This window comes from Podarcis liolepis (assembly GCF_965112155.1).
Source record: "Podarcis liolepis genome assembly, chromosome: 7".
Taxonomy (NCBI): Eukaryota; Metazoa; Chordata; class Lepidosauria; order Squamata; family Lacertidae; genus Podarcis; species Podarcis liolepis.
The window spans coordinates 36,515,297-36,541,325 of record NC_139561.1 but is presented as its reverse complement, the minus strand read 5'-3'; the positions used below and the strand labels follow the sequence as shown (position 1 = coordinate 36,541,325).

Here is a 26,029-nt window from a genome sequence, read left to right as displayed (position 1 = left end):
TGGGGAAAAATTGAGAAAACAATTAAAATCCAGGACCTGGATGAGTCTTTGTCCTGTTACAGTCTTCTCACAGACCAGAGTTTCCAGTGGAATAAGCTAGACAAGGGGAAGAGGCTATACTGCTCAAGATAGGGCTGGTTTTCCTGCTACATTTTTTTTTACTTCATACCGATCACCAAGTGCAAAATACATGGGAAGGATGTGTGGGTTTTAAGATTTGGTTGTGTGTTTCTGACTTCCCCAATAGGTTGATTAATATGCCTGCATGAAGACACCCACCCACACCCCTTTCATCGTGTTTTGACCCTTGATGGCAACCCTTTCAAGATAAGGTTGTAAAAGTAGGTGCGTCATCCTGCTCAAGTATGCAAATCAAACCATGGAACATAGGAAGCTGTCTTATACCCAGGTCAACTGGAAGGAAAACAAGGCTCTCAATAGCTGCTAGTCAGGATGACTATGAAGTATCAGATCCAGGATCAGAACCAGCATGCCTCTTGTTGGGGAACAAGAGTGAGGGAGGGCTAAGGTCCTCCCATCCTGAATGTGAGCTTCCCTGTTTGGACCCTGTGGGGAAGGGAATGCAGGGCTAGTTGGACTGATGGTCTGATCCAGCAGGGCTCTCAGTATGTAAGAACTCTCAGTGTTGTGTTCTCTGACTGGCAATGACTCTCCAAGGTTGCAAAGCAGAGGTACCCTGTGCATCCTTCTTACTCAGGGGTCAGGAACTTGTGGCCTTCTACAGTTGCTGCTGGACCACAAATCCCATCCTCTCTATCCACTGAACATGGTGACCAGAGCTGATGGGAGATGGGAGGACCACAGTTTCCCCCATCCCTGAAACATAGGAAGCTGTTTCCTACCGAGGCAGAACATTGGGTCCATTTTGCTCAATATTTGTTCATGCTGACTGGCAGTGGCTCTCCAGGGTTTCAGAAGGGATTCCCATCCGTACCTGGAGATGCCAGGGATTGAACTGGGAACCTTCTGCATTCAAAGCATGTGTTCTCCCACTGAATTATGATACACCTCTCTGCTGCATATGCAACCAGTCACATTTTTTAAATGCTGCCAAGCAGGCTCCAAGGCCCTTCCTGACATGACTCAAGAAGCCAATTCTCTCCTCTTTGGAGAAGAAGATCTCTCTTCACTACACTGAAGACTTGAGGGGAGGAGAATACTCATTTCTGGCTATTTGACACAAGAGGCGGGGACAGGCAAAGAGAGAACCAATCCCAACACCAAGAGGCCCCCCGCAAGCCTCAAGAGGTACCTCGTCAAAATCGGCAATTATTTCATTGAGGAGTCGAAGGCACTCTAGCCCTTCCTTGTTGACATCACATTCTGTGTAGAACACCTTGAAGTCGGGTACTGAGGCAAACATGACACAGACACAGTCATAGGATTGATGGTACCAATCCTGCAGGAAATGCAACAACAGTTTCAACAATATCATTGTTCGCTACCAGTTGCTTCCATCTCCCCATACAACTAAAGCAACACTGTCTAAGCACATGTAAATTCAAAGAAGTGCACGCTAGGTGTCAGAAATCTCAGAGCTACAATTTCCAGAGTGGTTTAGCAACCACTCCTTCTTCCCAGGGAATTTTGAGAATTGTAGCTTTGCGACGGAAATTTGTCGCTCTTAACGACATTCTTAACAAACGACAGCTCCCAGAAGTCTTTGGAGTAAGCCATGATTTTAAAGTGGTTAAGCACTTCAAGTGTATATTCTGAATGAGACCTAAGATTTATTTTGCTTTTTAGACCATGGGGCTTCTATTGCTTTGTCCTCGTGCTGTTTTCAACATGTGATCTCTTAAAGATTAGCAGAGGAGTGAACGAAAGCAATGTGAATCTTATTGCAATGGAGCAATGTGAATCTTATTGTTCTATACCTCGTTTAATTTGTCTCCGATAAAATGGGCAGCAACGTGAGCTGGGAGCACATTCTCCAGCAGCAGCCGGTTTACGTTTTCCATTGTTTCAAACGACTCGTGTTCCTGTTTAAATTTATTCTTTTGTAGGCAGTCCAGACGACAGTAATAGTCTATCTGCAAAAAACAAATAAACCAAGGAATTATGAAACTCAGCCTTAATATCAGCAAGCTGAAAATACTAGAAAAAAGCTTTGTGTACTTGCAGCAAACTTGTTTAATGCCTTGTGGGTTCAGGGGCTCCATGACATTTTTAATGTCCATGAAATCAACTGTTCCTCCTTCAAAAGCTTGAAATCTTTTAAAATGAGAGACTTGACCAATAAGCCAAGCATTTAACCCCTGACGCCCCAAATTGCACACTACACATTTTCTTCCCCATGCAAGCCAAGTGTACTAAGCCACAAATGCCCATATTCCTGTACACGTGCAGCATTCATTAACTGTCTAACATGCTCCCACAAGCCACATTTCTATTTTAAATCGTACCTATTTATCCCAAATCATTGTGCTGTGCCTCAGCTGTCATTAAGACATCATCATCACTAGTATTAGGCTCACAGATTTGATCTCCGTGCTACTGGGACTTTCCACCGTTCAAAACCAACTGCCAAACTGAGGAAGCACAACTCACAGGCATAGAGAGACTGTGGGCACTTCAGAACAAATCCTATAGTGTCTGATTTGTTACAAAATGCAGCAGATCCGGAAAACACCACAAAATAATTTTGCAGGGATACGCACAGTAAGAAGAAAAAAAGGTTTGGAATGTCACATCACAGATAAACTGAAGACAGAAAGCTCTGTGCAAATCACACACCTATGAGGACTGGGCTGCCTACCTGTTTTGACAGTAGAACCAAAGTTATGTAAAACAGAGCCAGGTATAAATTTGTCATTGTTCTTGGTTCTTTCATAAAAAACCTAAAACAAAAAGCAAACAAAACAAAAACATTCATTTTAAAAGCGTTTGGAACTATGTGTGAAACACCCATGCTTAAATGTTTGGAAATGCATCTCTAAAACGTTCAATGTTTCAAGCGATACAGAGGACTACAAACAAGAGTTTGCCAGATTGCACGTTGGAACCATTCCCAAGACACAAAGACACCCATCCACGTTAGAAAAATAAATAAATTACTGCCAAATATTGTCTCCTGCAAGGGGGGGGGACACCCCTGAGTTTGTTGGGTTAAGTAAACACCACTGCCATCCACCTCTGAGTTTGATACTCGGATAAATACTACTCTCAAGGGCAAGAGGTCAAAATGGAAGACAGGCTTGAGCATTTCCAGCCCATGAAACAAAAATTATTTGATGGGGCTTTTTTCCAGTTTGAGATTGGGCAAATTCCATATTATGCACCATCTTGAACGGGTGTCAGAGAGAGAATAAGTTGGTAAACATAAAATAGTGGATTCCCCATTACCCTCACAGCACTACAATTCCCAGAGCTCCCTGTAAAGAGGAATTGGTTGTTAAACTACTCTGTAAATTGTAGCTCTGTGAGAGGGAATAGGGGTCTCCTAATGCTCTGAGCACCTAGGATTCCTTGCAGGAAGCCATGGCTATTTAAAGTCATATTGTAGCACTTTAACTGTACGGTGCAGATGGGCCAAGAGAGAAAAGCAACAAGGTGACCTCCCAAGTTCATCACCGATGAACACAATGATAAGTAAGGAGGCCATTTAGTGTCTGCTCTAGTCTGACTTGGCACAAGGCAATTCCCTGTGTTTGCATGAAAATTGCAGAGTGGTTTAAACATCTGAAAATGCTTCAGGTAGCAGGAAGAAGGTCTTGTGCGACATGTTGCAGTGACAGCAAATGCTTTGCAACACTAGCGTAATCATTATCCGCACAATACCGCACAAAACTCAACTTTTTCACTGGTGGAAAAGGGTTCCTAATGCAGCTAATGTCACCATGCTGCAGCATACTTTGGGTCTGTTCCTAGCTTCTTAAGAAACTGTAATCTACGAGATCACTTCCTGGAGCAGCAGTTTGCAATTCCACTAAGCTCACCATCAGCTTACAGAGTGTTGTTACCATTGAGAAGCAAGATACCGTACCTTGTGGTGGAGTCAGTGACGTTGCTGCGGCTAGAGCACAAAAGCAGGTTGCTATTAAATACAATGAAATACCCAACGACAGCTCCTGACAAAAGGATAAGCTTCAGTTCAAAGCTCATTCGAAGGAACACAGAGCAGGCGATGAAACCCAGAAGGCAGCAGTAGGTATAATACTGGAACAGAAGAGGAGCGGCTTTAAAAGAATATGTATATATCTAAATATATATATGTATATGTGTGTGTGTGTGTGTGTGTATAAATAAATAATATCATGGCACACTGATTGCCTATGTAGTCATGTCCTAGGTAAGGGCAAATTTGTCAATTTTGGCTTCTCTCAGTTTCTCATTTCTCCAATCCTAAATTCTGTTCTCCACATTTTCATATCTGTTTTTTTTTTATTGCAAAGTCCTCATGAAAATTCATACATATTTACATGAAATTTTATCCCCCACCCCACCCCTACCCAGTGGCTACATCCATTAGAAATCAAGCCAGCCCATTCTCTGCATTGCCCTAACTTGAGTTGTTTCTTGATCGTGCTGGAGCACAATGGAATGTTGGCATTGGAAAAGCAAGGCAATCTCACTTTTCTGTTATGGCCAGAAGCCAATAGCTTTTGAACATGTGTTGGTATTTTTTTTGAGCAATTCTCTCCAGCATGTATCTAAACCCATATTTTAAGTTCAAATTTACTCACTGAGTAGGTCTCAGCTTCAATTCTCAGCATGTCGCTGTTTTCAGAAGAACTGTTGCCCACCTGCTGCTTTGTTAGAGCAGGAGAGAAAGAGAAAGAGAGACTATTGTTTGTTGTCTGTGGCAGGCCAGGCTCCATCAACATGCAGAGCAAAATGATTAATCGACAGGACAGTCTGGTGGTTGGCTAAAGAAAACATGGAGCTGTTGTGACTTGAACCATAATGCATATTTCAGAATGGAGCAGCTCAAGGATGAACATAGGGACACGGGAAGCTACCTTATACTGAGTCAAACCATTGGTCCGTCTTGCTCAGTAGTGCCTACACTGATGAGCAGCAGCTCTCCATGGTTTCAGGCTGGGGTCTCTCCCTACCTACAGGTGCCAGGCATTGAACCTGGGCCCTTCTGCATGCAAAGCAGATGCCTTCCATCTAAGCCAGCCTTTCTCAACCTGTGGGTCCCCAGATGTTGTTGGACTACAACTCCCATCATCCCTAGCTAGAAAGGCCAGAGCTCAGGGATGATAGGAGTTGTAGTCCAACAACATCTGGGGACCCACAGGTTGAGAACCGCTCACTAAGCAATGGCCCTTTCTCCATGCCTTGATTGTGAGGTGGGCTCTCTCTATCTCTCAAGTGTCAATTTCATTCATTTATTTTTGACCGCTGCCACCACCACACTTTTTTTTTGGCCAAGGGTTCTGCCATGAGTAATTTAAAATACAACCAAAGGATTCTAAGACTGAGAAGCTGAATAGATCATTAGGGTAATTTTTTTAATAAAAAAACCACCTCTTGTTTTGTTTTATTGTACACATGAAAGGAGAATTAAAATGTAACAGTGAAATGCAAAGAGAAAGGTAAAAGAAAAGCTAGATGGTTAGAGCACCAATAATTTTTTAAAAAGTTTGCATTTTAAATAAGAAATAGATCTCCGATCTTGGACTACTAAACCAAAGGTTATTAATATAGCAAACAAAACTTGCTTTTTAAAACTCACCAGGTTTGGTGTAGTACAGTTTCCAATAGTCTGGTCTGTGTGCTAATTAAAAAATTAGAAACTAGTTAGGAATTCAAATACATAGCTTTATTACAAAACAATGGCAGTTATCACCAACGTGGCCAGTCAGTGAAAGGATTTCCACTTGTGCCGTGGGACTTCTCCTCCCCCCTCTCCTCCTGTCATGTGTGCCCCACATCCTTCCCCAAATCTGCTTTGGAAAACTGTGAAAATGTCTATAAAGATTTAGGTGGCATGTTGGGAGAGGAAGGGGGGAATTCTATTGCACTACTGTAAATCCTTGCACTGATGGGACAAGTTAGTGCTACTTAGGACACAATCCAATGGATAAGAGTCTTAGCTAAAACAATCTGCAATCCTGCCCTTTATGGTGAAGAAATGAACTGGCTGATGCCAGTTGATAGATCTACCCACCTTTTGTACAATCCATATTTAAGGTTGTTGAAGCTACTAGTCATTATCACAGCTTGTGGCAATGAATTAAGCTCTTGAAATCACTTAGTCCCTTAGTCTTACTTGAAACATTAAGAACGCAAGAGCTTGCTGAATCAGTGGCCAACCAGAGGCAGGTGGGAAACCAGCAAGCAGGATTGGAGCACAAAATCACTCTCCACTCTCCCTTTCCAGAAACTGCTTTTCAAGAGCATTACTGCCTCCAACCGTGGCAGCAGAGAATAGCCATCATGGTTAGTAGCTGCTGAGATCCCTTTCCTCCATGAATTTGTCTAAGGCTCTTTTAAGCCTTCTAGGTTGATAATCATCGCTGCCTTCTGTGGGAGTGAGTTCCACCATTTAATTATGTGCTGCATAGTTTAAAATTCTGCGGAAGCAGAACATCGTTGTGCAAGAGAATGCATAGGCAGGTTGCTGGTAGCTCTGCTGCACAACAGATTGTGCAGTTCCTCTGTTGTGTAATATTAAAACTCACCGGTCTGCTAGTGCAAGAGACCTTCTGCTAGCAGGCAGAGAATGCTGAGGAAGTCTATTCATTTTTTTTATTCTTTGCAAACTGCTTTTTTTGGGGGGGGGGTTTGTTGTTTTAGAGTCAAGCGGTGTGTAAATTTTATGAAATAATAAAGAAAAAAAAGACTAGTGAAAGGAATTACCAAGTTAGAAACAGCTAGAATTAACAGAGAGCCGATTGCAATAGTGGCCAGCGGGAGCCTCACGGCTGGCATCGTCTCCATTTTCTCTGAAAGCGTGCGGAGATAGCGGGCTGGGGGCCACTGCTTTGAACAGGGTCTCTGCAAACAGATGACAGAGGCACAGCATGACACATAAGCATACCAGCTCTTACCTCCTTCCCTACAACCATGCTACAGCAACAAATGTTTGACATTTTCTGTTGTTTACAGGAGGCGATTCCTTACACACAGTTCTTAAAATGGAAGAGCTTTGGCCATACTTCTCTCCCTCCAGCAGCTGCCAATGCCGCAAGGCCATTGTTTACTAGCAACGTGGTTTTGTACAGCAGAAGGGGGTCGTGTGGCTTTCCACTGCAAGATGAATGGGAAGGCAGATCCTGGGGAAGGAGCGACTTCCCCAATACCAACCACAATGGGCCCTGTGATTGGCAGGCAGGGCATGCCCTCTTGGTGGTGGTGTCTCCTCCAGCAGCTGCCCAACTGCACTGCCCAACTGCACGGCCTTCTCGGTGGTGCCTCCCTGTTTGTGGAATGCCTTACCTGGTGAGGTGTGCCTGCCTCCCCCACTACTGATGTTCAGGAGAAATCTAAACTTATTCCCACTTAAGCCGGGCAGACAATGGCTGATAGATATTGGCCATGGCAACCTTGAAATTAGTAACTGTAAATGTGGCCCTCATGTTAGCAGTTCTTAGGATCCAGATCAACAGCCCCAGGTAGAAATAATACGTGGAGATTTTTACAAGCACGGCTGGTATTACATTTACCCCAGCGGATAAACAAATTTCAATGCAAATGCATTTAAGGCAAACACATGCTATCTGGCAGTACAATTTTATTTTCTTTTTTTTTTAATGCTTTGGACATTTTATTTTATTTTTATTTTTTACTTACCCAACAGTCATCAGCAAAGCACACACACAAAATTAGCCCCATTATGATAGCTACGACCCCAAATGGAATCCCTAATTTTGACGTTCTGAAAGAGAGGAAGGGGTGGGTGGAAACAGATGATGCAGAGCTAAAGAAAAACGTTATTCATGCTTCGATAGTCGTGAGTTCCTGGGGGAATATATAATCCCTTTGATAGCCAAGTTGCTTGCAGGTTTTGTTTCTGACTTTCAAAGCTAATTGAGCAGCACTACCCCCCCCCAAACCTGAAATGCTAGAATCTCTCCAACACTCTCTGTTTAAAGCATTACATTTGCCTGCAGTTAGCAAGGCTGGTGGTTCAGGATATTACCCAAGGCAATAACACCCTAGCACCAAAAAGATAAGGAGGCAAATTTCCTTGGTTCTGCATCTCCAATTACATGCCATCTCTCTATTCATTCCTGTCATCTAGAGCGGGAACATGGGCTGCTAATCGGGGCCATCTGGACTCCCATCTTGGGCACAGAACCATAATCTGGTGGAACAGTACATGCTTTGCAAGCAGACGATGCCAGGTTCAATCCCTTGCGGCTGCTGTTAAAAGGCTCTCTCAGGTGGAAGTGATATAAAGGACCTCTGTCTGAAACCTTCAAGAGCTAACTGCTGGCCAGAGGAGGCAGCACTGAATCAGTAACAGTAGTGCAGTGGCAAACAGTAGTGTAATGCAGTGGCCTGGGCCCATTCGGCCCTTCAATTGGCAGAAGTGGAACTACTGCAGGAGGCCCCCCCATTACCTGTCCCGCCTTTGTAAGAACTCGATCATATAGTGAAGCAGGATTTGCACTGTGGAACTCCCTGCCTGTTGAGATCAAGCAAGCACTTTTGCTATACCCTTTTCAGTGCCTGCTGAACACGTTACTGTTTAGCTGTTTAAAAAGTTGAGGTGATTTTAATCTGTTTTAGTATGTTAACTTTTGTTATCTTTTAAAGGTAGGGTTATTATCTTTTTGTAAACTGCTTTGAGGGTGTGGGCTTTTTAAAAAAAACCAATGAAGCAGTGTACAATTTTCATTAAATAATAATAATCACAAGCACAGGGTCTCTTCATGATTCTCACAGCCATGCCCCCCCAAAGCCACACACCCTTCTAAGATCATGCAACCTTCCAAGCTTATACAATAATAATATTATTGTTGTTTCCTTGGTCCTGGTATATCTGAAAATCAATAAAATATGGTTTTAAAATGCAATAACAATCAATAGGGATGCATTGCAGCGATCAATGTAAAACTCCTTTCAGCTAGATTTATTTTCTGTGCACGTACATGAGCAAACCATCTGGAGTGAATTTTAGTTGTGTTTTTCTTGATGTTCTGCTGTATGGAACAGAACTTGCACACCAGTCTCTTGAAACCGAAGCACCTGGCATCTTCAGTGTTCCTACATGCTTATCTTTGGAGCATATGGAACAACTGCCTCCGCTTGCCTAAATGTTTTTAGCAGGGGCTGAAAAGAATACAGTGGAGGAGCCTGGCTGATATCAATAGGCAGGGAGTTCCAAAGTTGTGGGTACTGCCTCACTATATGAACCAAGTTCTTACAAATGGAGGACGTCTATTACATAGCAGTCATAACAGTGCCAATTCTGCAGTCTGGGGCCAGGGGGCAGCATTAACTACTTCAATCTTTGGATTACATTAAACTGCCCCTATAGCAGATTTGTATGCAACATATTTAAAAAGGAAAGGGGGGGATGACTTACCCTTGCATTATGGAAATCTGTACAAGGAACATACACAGCAACACAATGCTGGCGCAGGCAAAATAGCCCCTCAGTTTGGGGATCGGGATTGTGCGATACTGGAGATGGGGAAACAAAACAAAGTCAAGCGGGGGCGGGAGTGGGGCACAGGCAGTGAAGAGTGGAAGTTGCAAGAAATGATGAAGACCTAAGTGAGCTTTGCTTTCTGGGGAGATTACAGAGCGAAAGAAAGGACAGATTTATTGAGCCGGAGAGTAGGCATTGTGAATACTTTGGCCTCTCTGGTGAATTAAGTCCTCACTAGGTCAAGGCTGGGAGTTTGGCTGTGTACACACTAGCCTGTTTATAGCACAAAAAATGTAGTTTTTCCTCAATCCAGAATCAAAGAACTGAAGAGCTGGAAGGGATCCCTTGGGATCACCATTCTAGTCCAACCACATTTTATAGGTAGGGTTTTTATATTTGCAAAAACCACAGCTAAAGGATCCCTGGGCCACCCAAGCTCTGTTTAAAAACCTCCAATGAAGGAAGTCCACCACCTTCTGAGGGAGTTCGTTCCATCAATAAATAGTTCTTACTGTTAGTAAGGTCTTCCTAATGTTTAGCTGGAATCTCCTTTCTTGCAATCTGAGTCCATTTGTTCTGGAACTACCCTCTGGAGCAGCAGAAAACAAGCTTGCTCCCTCTTCCAGGTGACAGACCTTCAGATATTTAAAGTTAGCAATCATATCCTCTGAGCAGCCTTATCAGAAAAGTAGTTCTTCAGACTTCCCAAAAGGAGTTTCTGGTGGTGCTCAACCTTTCAAAGGGTAAGATGAGGAGGACCCGACGATTTGAGTAACAAGGTGATACCCCAAGGAAGAATCAGGTTGCTTCTCTGTGGTGCCAATGGAGGATGGATGCATGGAAGTTCCTGCCTCAGGGGGGCTGGGCCACCTTCCACCCCCGAGATTCTACAAACAGGAAGGCCACAAAGCTTCGTTTACTAACCTCTTTCTCAAGCTCCATTTCTACAAAACACAGCAAGAACCCACACAGCCCACGGAAGTCGTCTTTTTTACCACACCACGGCCTGCATTGAAGAAGAAATGCTTGTTGAAAACATATGCACGGGAGCAGGATAAAACGATGCAGAGCAAGATGGGACCGCAAAAAGGTACGTGTGGGGGAGGGAACTTGGACTCCCCAAAGCACAAACAACCGAGAAGACCCATAAATAAGATCTCACCACTGCCATCAACTCAGTAAGCAGCCTTAGGGACGTGGTCCCCGTTCCAGACTAAGACTCACCCCACATCGATGCTATACGGACTATCTTACAAGATTATTGTTGTGAAAATAACTAAAGCACTATGAATACCCTAGAGTAGGTATCTTCCAGCTTTACAAACCCAGGACCCACTTTTAAGCCAAACATACATCTGGGGACCATTTCTTAATCTCCTGACATACATCTGCGTGGCTGTGACCCAGTAGTGGGCCCCAATTCTTCAGTGGAAGACCAGCGCTCTAAGACCACTCTTATTCTAAGTCAGGGATGGGGAACCTCCAGCCTCCTAATTTGGCCCTCAATGTGATTTTCTGCATCACTACCCCTGGCCACACACATCTGTGGAGAAACAATTGAGAGCCCTAAAAAGGGCTGCCGGTTGTTCCTCTGCAAGTGGAGTTTGCCTTCAGCATGTACTTAATTTGGCACCAAAAGCAAGTCCTGCTGGGATTGGCTCTACTCAGGAGTTCTCGACTGGAGCCAATCCCTGCTAAAAGTGAGGGTCTTTGCACCCCTTGAACTCACAGAAGAACCCCGAATTCAGGCCAGGGCTGCAGAGGTGGGAGGAGACCTTGCAGAAATTTGCAGAGAACTCTGGAATTCCATTTGTGTACTTCTGATCTAAAGTTTGTAATGTGCAATTTTTCAAAAAGCTGCATTTCTTAAGATTACCTAGTATTGCCAGAGACCATAAGCAGCAGGGTGTCATATGAATCCCTTGACATCTGTATTGTGTTAACCTGAAGACTCTTACTCTGAACTCAGAAAGCTTCCTGATTTCACAAGTGCTCTTAAGGAGCCGGAGTAATAAACCTCCTAATTAATAGTCATGTCATAAGAGGACATTTCTCAATTTCCTGTTTTGTCAAGCCCACTTCTGGTTTTCTACTTTTTTGTTCTTCTCAAAACTGAGCCAACCGAGGGTTTTGTAGCAGTCTGACAGCTGTGAGCTGTGTTTTCAACACAGGGTAATTCTGATTATTTAAACCAGTGTTTTAGGACTACAATTCTGGGAACCTGAAACCTATGCAGAAGTGCAGCGTTCTTTATGCTTAACCCCATAACCTGTTTTCCATGTTACAGTTCACTGAAAAGGCAGCAGCAGGGGAGTGTGTTTGCTTATCACTGAAGAAAACACAATCTGTTTTCTCCACACACATTTATGACGAAGGGGCGATATTTCTAAGTAGGCCTGCACTCCCATACTACAGAAAATAAGCATGGGGAAAATCCCCGGTCTTCTCTGCCCCTCCCCTTCTGCAGATGAGGCAATTCTCTCAAGGACAGGAAGAAAAGAGTGGTGCCTTTACTTGGCTGAACTGAGGCCCTCGATGGTTGACATCATTTTGTCGTTAATTTCTTCTTCCATCCTTCCTTTCTGAGAGGTATTCCTAAGGACAGGCAGAGAAACATCGTCCAGATGAAACGTTTCCCCAAAATGCAGGAGAAAAGGTGCACTGGGTAATCATTACATACCTTTTAATTACATTTTGCAGAAGCAAAAGCCGAAAATGAACGCTGGCCAATTAAATAAAGGGGGCCAAGGTATCTCAAGTATTGCTTAGATATAAATATAGTGCAGAGAAAGGAGAAAGTAGCAAGGGAGTATCCAGTTGTTCTATGGCACAAGGCATACACAGAAAGCAGAAGAAAGAAAGAGAAACTCACTTATAGCTTACAACCGAAGGAGGACACAATGGTTCTTGTCTAGACCTATCCAGACTAACACACACACACACACACACACACAAACACAGGGAAAGAGAAAGGAGAGAGAAATTTGATGTCATGCATTGATTAGAAATGATCAGATTAATCACCTATGAAAAGACTAATGTTATAGCAGCCTGTCTTCATAAGGTGGACAAAATAAAAGCAAACATCTCAAGTTTGTTTTTTTTTTGGGGGGGGGGGAATCTCTGTGTAGCATCTTGAAAAAGTGTGGAGTCCTAAAGTAATGTGCAAGAGCGTATTTTTAAAGCAAAAAATTGATTTGTTTGTTGTGAACGAAAATAACTAATGAGCATGGAGTAAACCTGTCTGTTTCTCACCTGAGATGATACAGCAGTTGGAAGCTCTACCTACATCTGATGTTGCAGAGCAACCTTTGACCCAGAGGTGGTGCATGATCTAGGAATGGCTGGGAGAAAAAGCTGAAGGATCTAGGACACTGTTTTCCCCTCTTTGCCCAGCCCTTCTCTGATGTCACTTGATTCGTTCACCGATAATTTCATGCTAAGGGATGAAGGAGGAATCCATTTTAAACCAATTTATACGCAGAACTTGGTGGTTCCAGCCTGATTGAGCTTTGCTCACATCAAATTGCCTCTTGTATTGAGCCTGTGGTTATATCAGAGCCGTTTCTGCAATCTTGGGGGTATTGCCCCCCCAAACCCTAAATATATGTGAAGCTATATAAACAAAATGCAAATATTACATAAAAGTCAAGTGTCATGCATAATTTTACAAATATATTGCCTAACAGATACACATTTGCATGTACTTGTCTATGTGCCAGTTACTTCAGGAAACCTGGAGCACATGCACATATAATATATATACAATAATGTGTATGAGCACTGTTAAGATTTATAGCTGATGCTCGGGGGGGGGGAGGGAAGGCTTCCAATCAAAATTAATGAGCAAGATGCGATTAGAAAAAATCTGTGCAGATAAGTTATAGAGATTTTCAGAAAATTCCATCCTTACTCATGCTTCTGCTGCCTGGCTCTGCTGAGGAGTCTAGAGTATGAGAGAGAGAGAGAAATAGAAATAGAAATAGAAATAGAAATAGAAATAGAAATAGAAATAGAAATAGAAATAGAAATAGAAATAGAAATAGGAAATAAGAAATAAGAAATAAGAAATAAGAAATAAGAAATAAGAAATAATAAGAAATAAGAAATTAGAAATTAGAAATTAGAAATAGAGATGGAAAAGAAGGGTGCAGCTTGCTAAGTGTTGTGGATTTCTTCTCTTCACTTGCCTTGGCTCACCCAGAGCTCAAAGTGATACCGCTCTGCTTGAGAGACTAAATTCAGGGACTGTATGTGGAGTTGGGGGTGAGAAAGTGAGAAGAACCACAGCTGCCTGAACACTGGGTAAATAAAGTGACAAAAGAAAGAGCACAGGAGGAAAACACCGCCCAAGTCCATTTGCTCACTTCCTCAGACACATTTGTCTGCTTCTGCCAGAGCTAGCTGCACATAACATTTAGTTTGTTTGCCACAGTTTGCCAGGTAAATGCAGACTTGTGTGCGCTCCCCTGTTGCCTGTTAACAGCACCGGATTTTCAGGGTTATACTGCCTTTGGGCTTGGTTCCATTTACCTATTAGAGCTAAATTGGATAGACCTCATCTTCCAGGAATTTTTCTAACCATTTTAAAAGCCATCTCTGAGCCTAACTATGCAATGTAATGGAAGTAAACACTGATTGCTTGCTATTTTAGGAGCGGGGTGGATTTTCAGTGGAGAATCAGCTAAGAAGAGGTGTGCTTAACCCCTCCACAACTCACTGTAACTCCTTTCCCTCTAAGCCGCTCACTGTCCGCCTGACAACTTTGTTTTATTTTGTAGGATAATGTCTAGGGAGGAAACCCTAAAGGTGGCAACCCTAGTATTGGGTGATTTAAAAAACAACAACACCAAAACATTTCTCACATGAAAACCTTCACAAGGGCACTCCTCTGCTAAAAATAGTAAATCTGAAGTCAAACAGTGCAGAGAGAAGAATCAGCCAAATCTAATACAAAAATCAAGACAGTAATATGCAGCCTACTTCTGCTAAAGTCACAGAGGAATATTGCGCAGAATAAGAAGAACATTCCAAAGAAAATGATTCAGAGACCACATGCAGTGGAGTTACTGAGCCTTCAGTAAGATCTGCAAACCAATTTATGTGCTACACAAGACAGGGCCTTCTTGACAGGGGCACCAAAGTTGTACAACTCCATCTTCACTGACCTTTCAGATACTTAGCAAAAGGGCTTCTCTTCCAGGGAGGTCCCAGAGCTTTTTCTTACTGTAAACATCTTATATTATGTTGGTTGCGCTGGCTTAGTAGTAGTAATAATAGTAACTTTCTAGCTGCCTTGTTAATCACAGTTCTGGAAGGTGTGTGTGTGTGTGTGTGTGTGTGTGTGCGCGCGCATGTGTGTACACACACACACACACACACACACAAAACACCACAAGACAGCAGGATCTAACATGTGTTATAACCATGCATGACTTGCCTCTCTGTAGTCCTCTGACGGCTCACCAACTGCAAAGCTATCTCCTAAGCAAGAGAGAAAAGGTAGGGGATTAATGCTTTCCCAACCCTCCCTCTTAAAGCATGTAAATATAATTTAATGAATTCAGCAACCGAAATATGTTCAGTGCTGCACAGAGGAGCCCCTGACCTGTGAGTTTCCCATAACATAGAAAGTATATTTTAAACGGTTGGCTGAGTTTCTGCATCTGCAACGTAAGGGGCTGGCTTCCTCTCAGGAAGTGGCATGAAGGGGGAACAAACCCAAGATTCGTGTCATTTGCAAGACTGCCTAGGTAGGGAAGCAGATGCCCTACGTGACCTGACATTTTATAGCTTTATTCACTTTTGCTACGGAAATATCTATTTTATATTTGCTTTCTGAATGTAATTTTACGGTTGCTCTTATGCTGCTCTTCGCTGTGATATTTTCTCTTAACATCCCTAACATCTTAACACAGGATTTTGTTGCAATAAAATAAATAAAATAAAACGTAAAAAAATAAAACAAATAAGACACAAGTGGAAAGGTGTTAAAAAAGGACTGTGCTTCTGGATTATTATTTTTTTACTTATTGTTGACCGTCTGTACACCCTATGACAGACTGGTGTCAAAAGGAGAACTGATATGTATGTAATACACATGACCCCAGCCCTTTAAATCACCTCAGAGAGGACGTGGGTGGGTGAAGTCTTCACCCAGGTCCGTTCTGACATCCCACCCATCAGGTTGGCCCCCAATGTCTCATGGGATTTCCCAGCTAGCCATGCAGGAAAACACCTTCCACTGCCGTGCTGAAGCTGGGAAATGGCTGTACGCGCCCACCCCATAGCCACACTGGGCCACAAACTCCGCTTCCCATAAGTAAAGTGGGGGGGGGGGGATGGGACGGGACGGGACTTCTCTCCCTACTTCTACCCTTTGTTTCCAATATTTACTTCTGGCTCCTTGCAGCAGCAACAACAACCACCAAAAGCCAACCAAGTCCAAACTGAGGGTTTTGGAAAGAAAGAGCAAAGAGCAATGGAGCCTCACCCTCCTATGCCTTCTGTTTGGTGCAGTTGTCTCGCTGCTCACACTCTCTCTGTGGTTTAGGTGAGCAAAAGGCCGGGCGGCCCCCCAGGTCTCCAAGAACCTCGACATCCGGACAGAGGCCCTCATCTTCAAGCCATCATGCACTCTGGTGGTTTGTGGGAGGTGGTTGTTGGAAGTGCGCTGCTTAGACTGAACCCGGGGAGAGACAAGACAGCCAAGCGTACATTTTAGAAAACTGGATATAACAAACAAATGAAATTATTTATTTGACAGAATTTATATACTGCTGACTCATCCGTAACCTCTAAGCCAAACTGGCACTCTCCAGTTTGGATAGCTAAATGGCTCAGTTGGTTGGAGCGTGCTGCTGATAACACCAAGCATGCCGGTTTGATTCCCATAAAGGACAGCTGAATGACTATTCCTGCATTGCAGTAGAGGGTTGAACTAAATGATCCTCGGTAGGATTCTATGATACTTAAGATGTTCGAAGCTACAACTTCCACCAGCTTCAGCCAAAATGAGTTTCGAAACATCTGGAGGGTGCCAAGTTGGTGAAGGCTGTTCTAAGCGGTGACCATAAAACATGAGACGTTTGTTAAAAAATACTGGTTAAAAACTGAATGTTAAAAGCAAGCGAACAGTGTACCGTATTTTTTGCTCTATAAGACTCACTTTTCCCCTCCTAAAAAGTAAGGGGGAATGTGTGTGCGTCTTATGGAGCGAATGCAGGCTGCGCAGCTATCCCAGAAGCCAGAACAGCAAGAGGGATTGCTGCTTTCACTGCGTAGCGATCCCTCTTGCTGTTCTGGCTTCTGGGACTCAGAATATTTTTTTTCTTGTTTTCCTCCTCCAAAAACTAGGTGCGTCTTATGGTCTGGTGCATCTTATAGAGCGAAAAATACGGTAATTTAGCAGTAAAATCAGAAGTTATTGAAGAAATATACACATTAATACAAACTTATATGCTAAGGTTACACATCTGAACAGTCTTACAGAAAAGTCTTAACAGGTGCCAGGTACAATAAACAAGGTGAAACGAAATGATACAGGAAATGATACAGGAAGCCTTATAATTTATGACTACCCAACCCAGAGATGGGGAGCCTGTGGTCCCTCCATATGTTGCTGGACTCAGACCTTGCTCATGGATCAGCTTGGCCACTGAGACAACAGGAGGACGCTGGACTAGGTCAGCCTTCAGTCCAACCCAGCTGGGCTCTTCCTAATGACTGCAACTCCTGTCATCCCTGGCTATTGGCCATGTTGGCTGAGGCGGTGGCTGAAGGGAGCTGGAGTCCGTGAACATCTGGGAGGGCAACAGGTTAGCCAACACTGACTTCAGACCGCTTTTGCCTGCTCTGACTTGCAAGGCCTCTCTAGTGCCTTATGGCAGCCAGGGGACTGTCCCATCATTTATCACTTGACTCTTTCATCTGGAGATGTAGGTGAATGAATAGGGGAAACTTCTGCATGCAAAGTGTAAGCTCTACACCCGTGGTTCCCAAACATTTTTGGGCCATCTCCCCCTCAGTTCCATTATCTCCACCCCAGTGCCCTGTGCCCATGGAAAGCATTCTTCAGAATAGTGGTTTGCACAATCCACTGAGGGATAGCTCAATTGGTAGGTAGAGCATGAAGCTCTTAAATCTCAGGATTCCTGCACTGAAGGAGGTGGGACTAAATGATCCTTGTGGTTCCTTCCAACTCTACAATACGCAATTCAGCTACCAACACAATGAAATTCTAAACAGCAACAATTAATTGCACGTTTATTCAAAATCCAATTTAAACCATTTAGTTTAACTGATTCAACCAATTTGATTAACTTCAGCCACTGATGCCACTGATACTCATTTACACCTCCAGCGCCCCCCCTCCCCATCAGCCGCTTGCCTCTTAGAGCCACCCTAGGTAACCCCAGTGCCCCCTAGAGGACAGGAAAGCCCACTCTGGAGACCGTTGATCTACATACTGCGCTATGACCTTTCCTCCCAATCCAGAGGTAGCTGGTGAGTGTGTCGAACAGGTCTCATGCCACATCCACGCTATATACTCAACACACGTTTAATCTTGGGAACCAGCTTAAGAGGATTCTGGCCTCAACTGCAGCACACAGTTTCATTTGTGAGCTGAGCAGAACAAACTGGATCACCCTGGAGTACCTTTTATTTTCTCATCGCTTTCTCTCAGAATGCCAGTGGAGCTGCACTTAAAGGCAGAACGTGGGAGGCTTGAAGCGTATTCTTTTAATTACACACAGTTAAAGAGCAGCCTTTTCTGGATACTTGAAGTGTTCCTTGGAGACCGAACTCTATAAGCCATTGTTTCATGGATCCATGGACCCTGGCAACTGAATGTCTAATACTTATTTCAGCCTCGTTATGCAATTGCAGCCCTGCCTCCCCACCGTCTGTGCTCCCAGTTCTCAGTCCACGGTCGCTATCTTTCTTTGTGGTTTATTGCCTTCGGTGTCCCAATTCCCACCCCCCTACACACACCCGCAACTCCTTTCCCTAGCTTGAGAAACTTAAAGCAAAACAACGACAACTAACAAACATAAGCACAGCCATGCAAAATAAATTGAGGGGTTGCTTGACCAAGATTAAGCATGCAGACTTGCTCAACTTATTTCAGCTACAAAATACAAGGTGTGGGGTTTTGTTTTTTGTAGACTGCAGAACTAAAAAGTGAATTATTTTACTCCCCCTCATACACAACAAAAATTTTGTCAGATGTATATTATGCGCAGGCTCACATGCACACAGAAACCCAATTGTGCCCCAGAAACCTGCAGGCAGATTGGGCTTGTTCAAATCAATGTGAAAATTCAGGCTCACTTATATCAACACTCTGCATGGTTTACTGGTCCCCAGTTCTGAGTCTCGCTCTTATTTTCCATCCCTTTTTTCTCCAGGGATAAGCCAATGTAGTGCCCCATGTTCATTGGCAACAGCTCCCATTAACCCTGGGAGTTGTAGCCAAGACCATCTAGAAGCCTCCACATTGGCTATCCCTGCCCTATGCAAGGTTCTCCCTAGCCCCTCTCCCCTCCCCCACCACTACTCCGTCCTTTTGTCTCCCACACCCATGGGCTTACTCAACCACTCTGCTTCCGGGTTGCCCAATCTAGCTTTGCCACCACCTGCATTCCATTTCCTATCCTTGTCTGCCCAGGATTTCTATCTCTGCCCCTCCTTCCTTCCTGGAAAAAAAAACGCTCACAGTTATCACACCCTCAATTCCAGTATGAAGTTCTTCATAGCCAAACTTTTTTAAAAAATAAAATAAATAAATTCCACTTCATTCACAGATGCAACATCGTTTGCAGACATTTTACCACGGGTATCTACTTCCCAAACAATCAGAGAACGTGATGATGTCACAGCAGTTCAGCCAATGGGGAGGGGGATCCCAGGCAACATTCCATTTGTAACTTGCTAAAAATAATAACAAGCCTGGCAGACAAATGTGTGTACACTCTTGTAAGCGAGTGCAATATGCATGTGTATCTTAGGGTAAAAGCACACCTACCCTTGGGTCTATCACCAAGTAAGTTTTGATATTCATGGCTTCAAGGTAAGGGTCTCTGAGGTGTCCATTCCCATCTTCCACTTCATAAGCTTTGCCTAGGTGACTGAGGGTTGCTTCTGTGATGTGTACACGGCTGGAGAGAGGAAAGAGACAGGAGCACAAAAGACTTGAAACATTTGCAGAAAGGTCACTGTAAGTTATTCATTTCCATATCAATGGCTGCTGTTGACAAGCCTGAGCTTCTCAACAGCTTCACGCCTTGGAAGCCAAATCCAGGATCCTGGCAGCATTGCTGTTTAACAGCTTTGCTTATTTGCAATCCATCATAGCACAATTCTTCATGCATTTCTCACTGGGCTTTGTGCAGTGCCTTCAGTTTTATTTTCTTTTATTAAGGAAGGTATATAGGATTTATCTACTGCTTAATTGTCAAAACCTCCAAGTGGTTTAAATAAATTACACATTAAAAATACCGATAATATTAAAAGCAAGTTAATCTAAAATTTTCAAAATAAACAAGCAGTTTTCAAAGCACACATTATAAAAGTTGCACATTGAAATGCATGTCCCAGTTTGCAGGTCTGGATAGGCTTCCTTCAGCAATGACAGCAAAAAGGTTTCAGCAGTATAGTACTGTACAGAGAAAGCACCTGCCTAGTATCAGTGGGCAGGGAGTACCAAAGTGCAGGTGTTGCCATGCTGCAGGAATGATTCCTTGCAAGTGTGGAACAAACGTTATGTAGCACCCTTTCTTTCAGCAGTGTGGGAGATGAGGCAAGCAAAATTTAGGCTGTAAACCTCTTAAGGCACCGATCTGTCTCCCCCTCCCTTGTGTTTGTCTGCAAAGCACTATGTATATTCATGGCAATATGATTACTATTATTATTAATAGATGCCATCATGCAGCAGCATTCAGCACCGCACATGAATTTAATGCAAGCAAACGTTAATTATATGCACAGTGACTCACACATGGATTAGCTGTAGCCCTAGGGATCATTATAAAATATACACACTCTCAATACTTGTGCAAACTGCTAATCTCATTTTCAAGGACAGCTTGCATGTGCTTGGGGAGGCCATCAACATTAATTCAAATTTATACCAAAAAACACTCTTCCCTCCACCACCCCTCTCTGAACAAGTTGCTGAATGGCTCTCAAAAAGGGCTGGAAGCTCTCGAGGGCAACATCTAGATATATTACACAACGCAGAACCATCCAAGAGTTTACTCAGCTGGCTAGCGTCACAGTTTCTCAGGCAGTGTTCTGAAACAATCCAAGCTGTAATGCACTAAGCTCCAAATACATATACACACACCTTCTTTCAGTTAAATAGTTTCTTCCCTGCACATTCCTATCGTTGGGGTTGTTCTCCAAAAGGGAACCAGCTACCCAGATATATAATCAGCATGCTATATTTGTTTTTAAAAGCTGTATTGATTTTTATCTGTGTTTTAATTACAATAGTTTTATATGCATTTGTGTGTGTGTTTTTTTAATTGGTTGGTGGATTTGACCTGTGCTTTACCTACAGGTCTTATTTGGACACCACTTGGAGAGCTCTTTGATCAAGCGATTGATAAAACTCTTTAATAAATTTGTCCATGGGCAGAGTTGAGCTTCAGTGTGGGGGGAGTTGCCAACACTGTTTTAATTATGTAAATCGACATCTTATACTGCTTAATGTGATCATTTGTTTACTTAAACTGTTTCATTTGCTTGCTAGCTTCCAGCCAGTTAATTGTTATTATTTATGCACTGGGAAAAGCTTCAGCAATGCCAACACTCAGGATCTGGGGGCAGGGAGGGGCAGGGGATTATCCAATGACAGAAGAGCATCTATGCTCATATATAGAAGAAAAAGAAGAAGAAGAAGAAGAAGAAGAAGAAGAAGAAGAAGAGGAGGAGGAGGAGGAGGAGGAGGAGGAGGAGGAGTTTGGATTTGATATCCTGCTTTATCACTACCCAAAGGAGTCTCAAAGCGGCTAACATTCTCCTTTCCCTTCCTCCCCCACAACAAACACTCTGAGGTGAGTGAGGCTGAGAGACTTCAGAGAAGTGTGACTAGCCCAAGGTCACCCAGCAGCTGCATGTGAAGGAGCGGAGACGCAAACCCGGTTCCCCAGATTACGAGTCCACCGCTTTTAGCCACTACACCACACTGGCTGGATGGTTCTGAGCCATTTCCATGATGGATTGGGTAGACATGGTATGGAACCATGCAAACTATCAAAAGCATGGTCAAATCCATGCCATGTGCTTTACATGTATGGTCTGGATGTGGCCTTTGTGGCTTATATGGCGAGCAACCACGACCAGACATCAAATGATAAATGCATTAAAGGAAGAAAATCAACCAGTAAAGAACATCCTTAGATTTTAGAGGCAATAAACAGCTCTTCTTCTGAATAGCGTGGTACAATGCACATTTCTCAAGTTTTCCTCATAGCGTTGTGAAGATTCCACACGTCTCCAGCACCATGACAAAAAGGGCATAATTTCACCAGGCTTCTTTCCCAAGTGAATTACACCTTCAGGTTGGGGAATCCTTACCCAGGAACTCCCGCAGATTCCATTCGGTTAGCTAAGGAGACATCGTGAGACCAAACGTCGTACTGCCATTTCCGAAGCCCTATTACACCGCAGAGCACGTTCCCAGAGTGAATGCCGACTCGCATATTGATGTCCACTCCTGTGGCTTCTCTCACTTGTCTGCAAAACAGATCAGAAGAGGATTCGAAGAGGTGCCTACTCTTCCCCCATCTTAATGCCTACAAATTTATGCTGGCGTTTTAATTCTCTCTTAATTACTGCAAACACCAATGTGAAATTTAGGGATGTGGTCCACACTGTGCTCAAGTCAACAGCCAAAATGAGAGAAGAAGTGGGATGGATCGAGTGTTTTAAACGAATTGGAGTAACCTTCATCTATACAAGCAATGGAGGACAGTGGAATATAGGAAAATGACTTATACTGAACCAGACCATCAGCCAATTTAGTCTATGCTCATGAGTAGAGGAGCATTGAATACAGAGAGAAACGAACCATCATCTCTGATGCTTTCACATGTTTCTTTAAATACATGCCCTTGTTTTATCATACACATTAAATGCAGTGGCTCAATGGTTTGCAGATAACAATCATTTAGAACCCAAGCCATAGTTTGAACTTCTAAACACAGATTCAAATAATGCTTTAGAACTGCTTGCCCATTGTCATTTTAGGAATGCAGGAAACTGCTTTATGTTGAGCCAGACCATTGATCCATCTAGCTCGGTGCTGCCTACATTCACTGTTAGAGGCTCTTCAGAGTTTCAGGCAAAAAGCATTTACCAGCTATGCATGGAGATAACAGAGAATGAACTCAATACGTTCTCCATTCAAACCATATGCTTCACCACTAAGCTATGGACCCTCCCCAACTTTGGGCCAATTACTATGGCCTCATTCTCTACAGACTAGCTATGAGCTGTAACCTAGGTTTGTCTTGTGGTTTACAGCTTGTGCTTTGTCAGCACAGGTAAACCATGAGCCCAGTTTGGATGCTGTGCTTAACAAAACTATGATGGAGCAACAAAACTACTGGAGAGGAGGAATAAAGAGGGCACAATCTCCTCTCCCAGAGCCCACACTTGTCCATTAATGCTAAGCCATGGTTTGGCTTAGTGTGATATACAAAACAGGCGGTTGATAGCAACTCTTTATTCTGTCCCCATGTTGGGGACATATACTTTGCACACTACTATGTAACCTATTCTCATTGTTAATGTTTCCAAATATTATTTAAACTCATTTTTTTTAAGTACATACTTTATAGCTTCGCACATGTCGAGGCCCATTTTCACACAGTTCTTGGCATGTACTGGCAAGGAAACAGGTAATCCCGAGACACAGTAATAACAGTCTCCCAGAATTTTTATCCTCATGCATTCATTTTCCTGCAAAACAACAACAACATGCGAGTCATCAGAAACACTGCAAATATGAATTAGCAAGTATCTATCTTAAGGAACACAAATTATAGGCTTTACTTTGCAGAACAAACAAATCTGACCTTATCTGGAGCTGCTGTTTTACTATCTCTGTTCTGAAGAACTCTGGGGCTCCTCAGGAGTTGTTTTCCCCCCCAGGGATTATGAGAAATCATAAAATTACAGAGTTGGAAGGGTCCCAAATGGCCATGTAGTCTAACCCCCAGCAATGCAGGAATCACAGCTAATCAGTAATAGTGGACAAGCGTCTTTGAAATGTAAGTTGTCAACCATCACCAGTTTTCCCCTACGAAGCTCAGCCAGAAGGAAGTCCTGTTGTGCATACGGAAATGGGACTTGAAAATCAACACCTAATTAGGGATGTTGGAGAATTCCAGCAAAAACAGAAATGGCAGTGGAAATTGCCAATGTGTGCTTATTAGGCCCATGTCTGGAAGGGAAACAAATCTGAATATTCTGCAGCAGTTCGTCTTCTGCCAAAACTAACATTATCCGTCTCGCTAGCTGCTGCAACGAACAAATTATATAAATTATGTTGTCACCTTGTTATTTAACCCTACCCATTTCACTGCAAAAGAAAGACAGATCAAGTGGGAAAACACAATCACTTAATTACAGGCATCTCCCCACTTACATGGGGGTTATGTTCCTGGATAGCACTTTTACGTGAAATCAAGTATAGAGGAAAACACCACCTAAAAAGCCTATAAATACCCTCTAAACCGCTGGAAACCCTTGAAAATCTCACAAGATTGCAGCTGCAAAGGGTCCTGGGGTTGCACTAGCCGTTTTTTCACTTTTTAAAAAGCTATTTTTGCAGTTTTTGCGTCTTTTGTGGTTTAAAAATCAATTTATTTAATTATTTCCAGGGGCCACGCATATACACAGTCGTGCACAAATTGAACGCGTGTGTACATGGGAAGACGCCTGTATTGATCGCAGACTGAAAGCAGCAGCAACCACAAATACTGATAACGTAAGCAACGCTGCGTGTGATGAACACAGGGCAGAATGGAAAATGAGGACTCCTTACATCCCTCCCCATAATGGTCTGGATAATTGGTTAGCCTCAATATAAATCTTTTCAGAAGTTTAGCAAGGCCACCTCCTCATCCTTCTTCAGTCTCCACAAACGTTTAACAACCAACATGCAAGGAATTGTATCAGAAACAAGAAAAAAATTGAAAAAGGAAGACAGAACTTTAAACATCTTAATTATGCATTTATGCCATTTTAGCACACAAGTTGTTTCAGTACGTTTAGTGATTCAATTCTACCACATCCATTAAGGCTTAATTAAGTTAACATCCCAATTGCTTCTTTGCCTTTAATGAGAGATAGTTCAGCGACAGAACACTTTTAGACCATAACTCCCTAATCATGAGCATTTATAATATTAATAGATTGGAAATGGTTGGAAATAGAACCTTCCATAAATAGAGACAGATGCTCATACCCATAAATCCCACATGCTCAGTACAGTGAACATTACTAAGTAATATAATGTAATATAATATAATAAGAATACAATATAATAAAGATTGAGGCCAGAGATTCTGCAGACACAGAAAACTCCTTTGTGCTAAAATGGCATGTTCAACCTATCAACTGCTATTAACTCTTATAAATTTAAGAGTTTGGGAGATTTAAAACTTGTTAAATATAACTTCTCTTCATTTGCAAAATACAGAACAGAGTAAGTAGAAATTTACACAAGGTTCAGATGAAACAGCCAAACCAAGGTTGCATCATTGCCACGGCATCAAAATTGTCATGCTTAAGTTCTGCATTTGTCCTCCGAACCAGAACTGGAACCAATGCATGAAATCAGTTTACCAGTCAGATTTGGAGAAAACCATAGTTTATGAATCTGGGTGCAAATAGCAAATAATGGCTGTGCTTACACATTCTGTTAAACCATTATTCAGCACACGCAGGCATGAGCTTGTATGCCCCTTTCCTCTGCCTATACAGCAAGGAAAGTTGGGTTTGGGAACTTTCGGTTTCACCTTTAACTATAGCTTGTACATTATCCAGACTAACAAACTGGGGTTAATGCTTAACATTAACGGAGGTTATTTTCATACATGCCAACTTCAACTTTTGAAGCTGGCTAGTTGAAAATAACATTAGCAATGGTTAGCTAAAGTTCCTGGTTTGCACAATGCAGGAAGCTGCTGTTAACTTGAAGGAGAATCTTCTGAAGTCCTCTTAGCCATACAGGAGAAGGAGAGGGAGGAGGAGGAGGAGCATGCAAGCTCAAGGCTCCCTGTAGCTTTCCCATGGTGCTAAACCATAGTTCAGTGTGACATCCAAATACAGCCAATGGTTTGCCCAAACCCAACCACAGTTTAGCTTACATGTGAACCAGACCATCGCACCGTTACCAGTGGCGGAGCTTCACGCTCTGGCACTGGGGGGTGGAGAGCAGGCAGG

The 26,029-nt window shown here is 43.0% G+C and overlaps 1 protein-coding gene across 10 annotated transcripts in view; it reads right to left on the bottom strand.

The window, feature by feature from the left end:
- ADCY7 (adenylate cyclase 7) overlaps positions 1-26,029 on the bottom strand; it is a 79,655-nt gene that overhangs the window by 5,879 nt on the left and 47,747 nt on the right. For 2 of the 10 annotated variants that reach the window (XM_083513586.1, XM_083513589.1), the window contains 17 exons: positions 23,412-23,539; positions 22,154-22,312; positions 19,599-19,731; positions 16,065-16,253; positions 15,012-15,055; positions 12,444-12,497; positions 12,086-12,166; positions 10,496-10,577; positions 9,506-9,603; positions 7,765-7,849; positions 6,832-6,969; positions 5,705-5,746; positions 4,707-4,769; positions 4,007-4,179; positions 2,780-2,861; positions 1,899-2,054; positions 1,274-1,420 (listed from right to left, as the gene is read on the bottom strand). In XM_083513586.1, coding sequence (XP_083369712.1) covers positions 1,274-1,420; positions 1,899-2,054; positions 2,780-2,861; positions 4,007-4,179; positions 4,707-4,769; positions 5,705-5,746; positions 6,832-6,969; positions 7,765-7,849; positions 9,506-9,603; positions 10,496-10,577; positions 12,086-12,166; positions 12,444-12,497; positions 15,012-15,055; positions 16,065-16,253; positions 19,599-19,731; positions 22,154-22,312; positions 23,412-23,539 — 1,854 coding nt within the window. Of the gene's footprint in view, positions 1-1,273; positions 1,421-1,898; positions 2,055-2,779; positions 2,862-4,006; positions 4,180-4,706; positions 4,773-5,704; positions 5,747-6,831; positions 6,970-7,764; positions 7,850-9,505; positions 9,604-10,495; positions 10,578-12,085; positions 12,167-12,443; positions 12,498-15,011; positions 15,056-16,064; positions 16,254-19,598; positions 19,732-22,153; positions 22,313-23,411; positions 23,540-26,029 lie in introns of all 10 variants that reach the window. The other 8 variants (XM_083513588.1, XM_083513590.1, XR_014528528.1 and 5 more) reach the window with 7 other exon arrangements.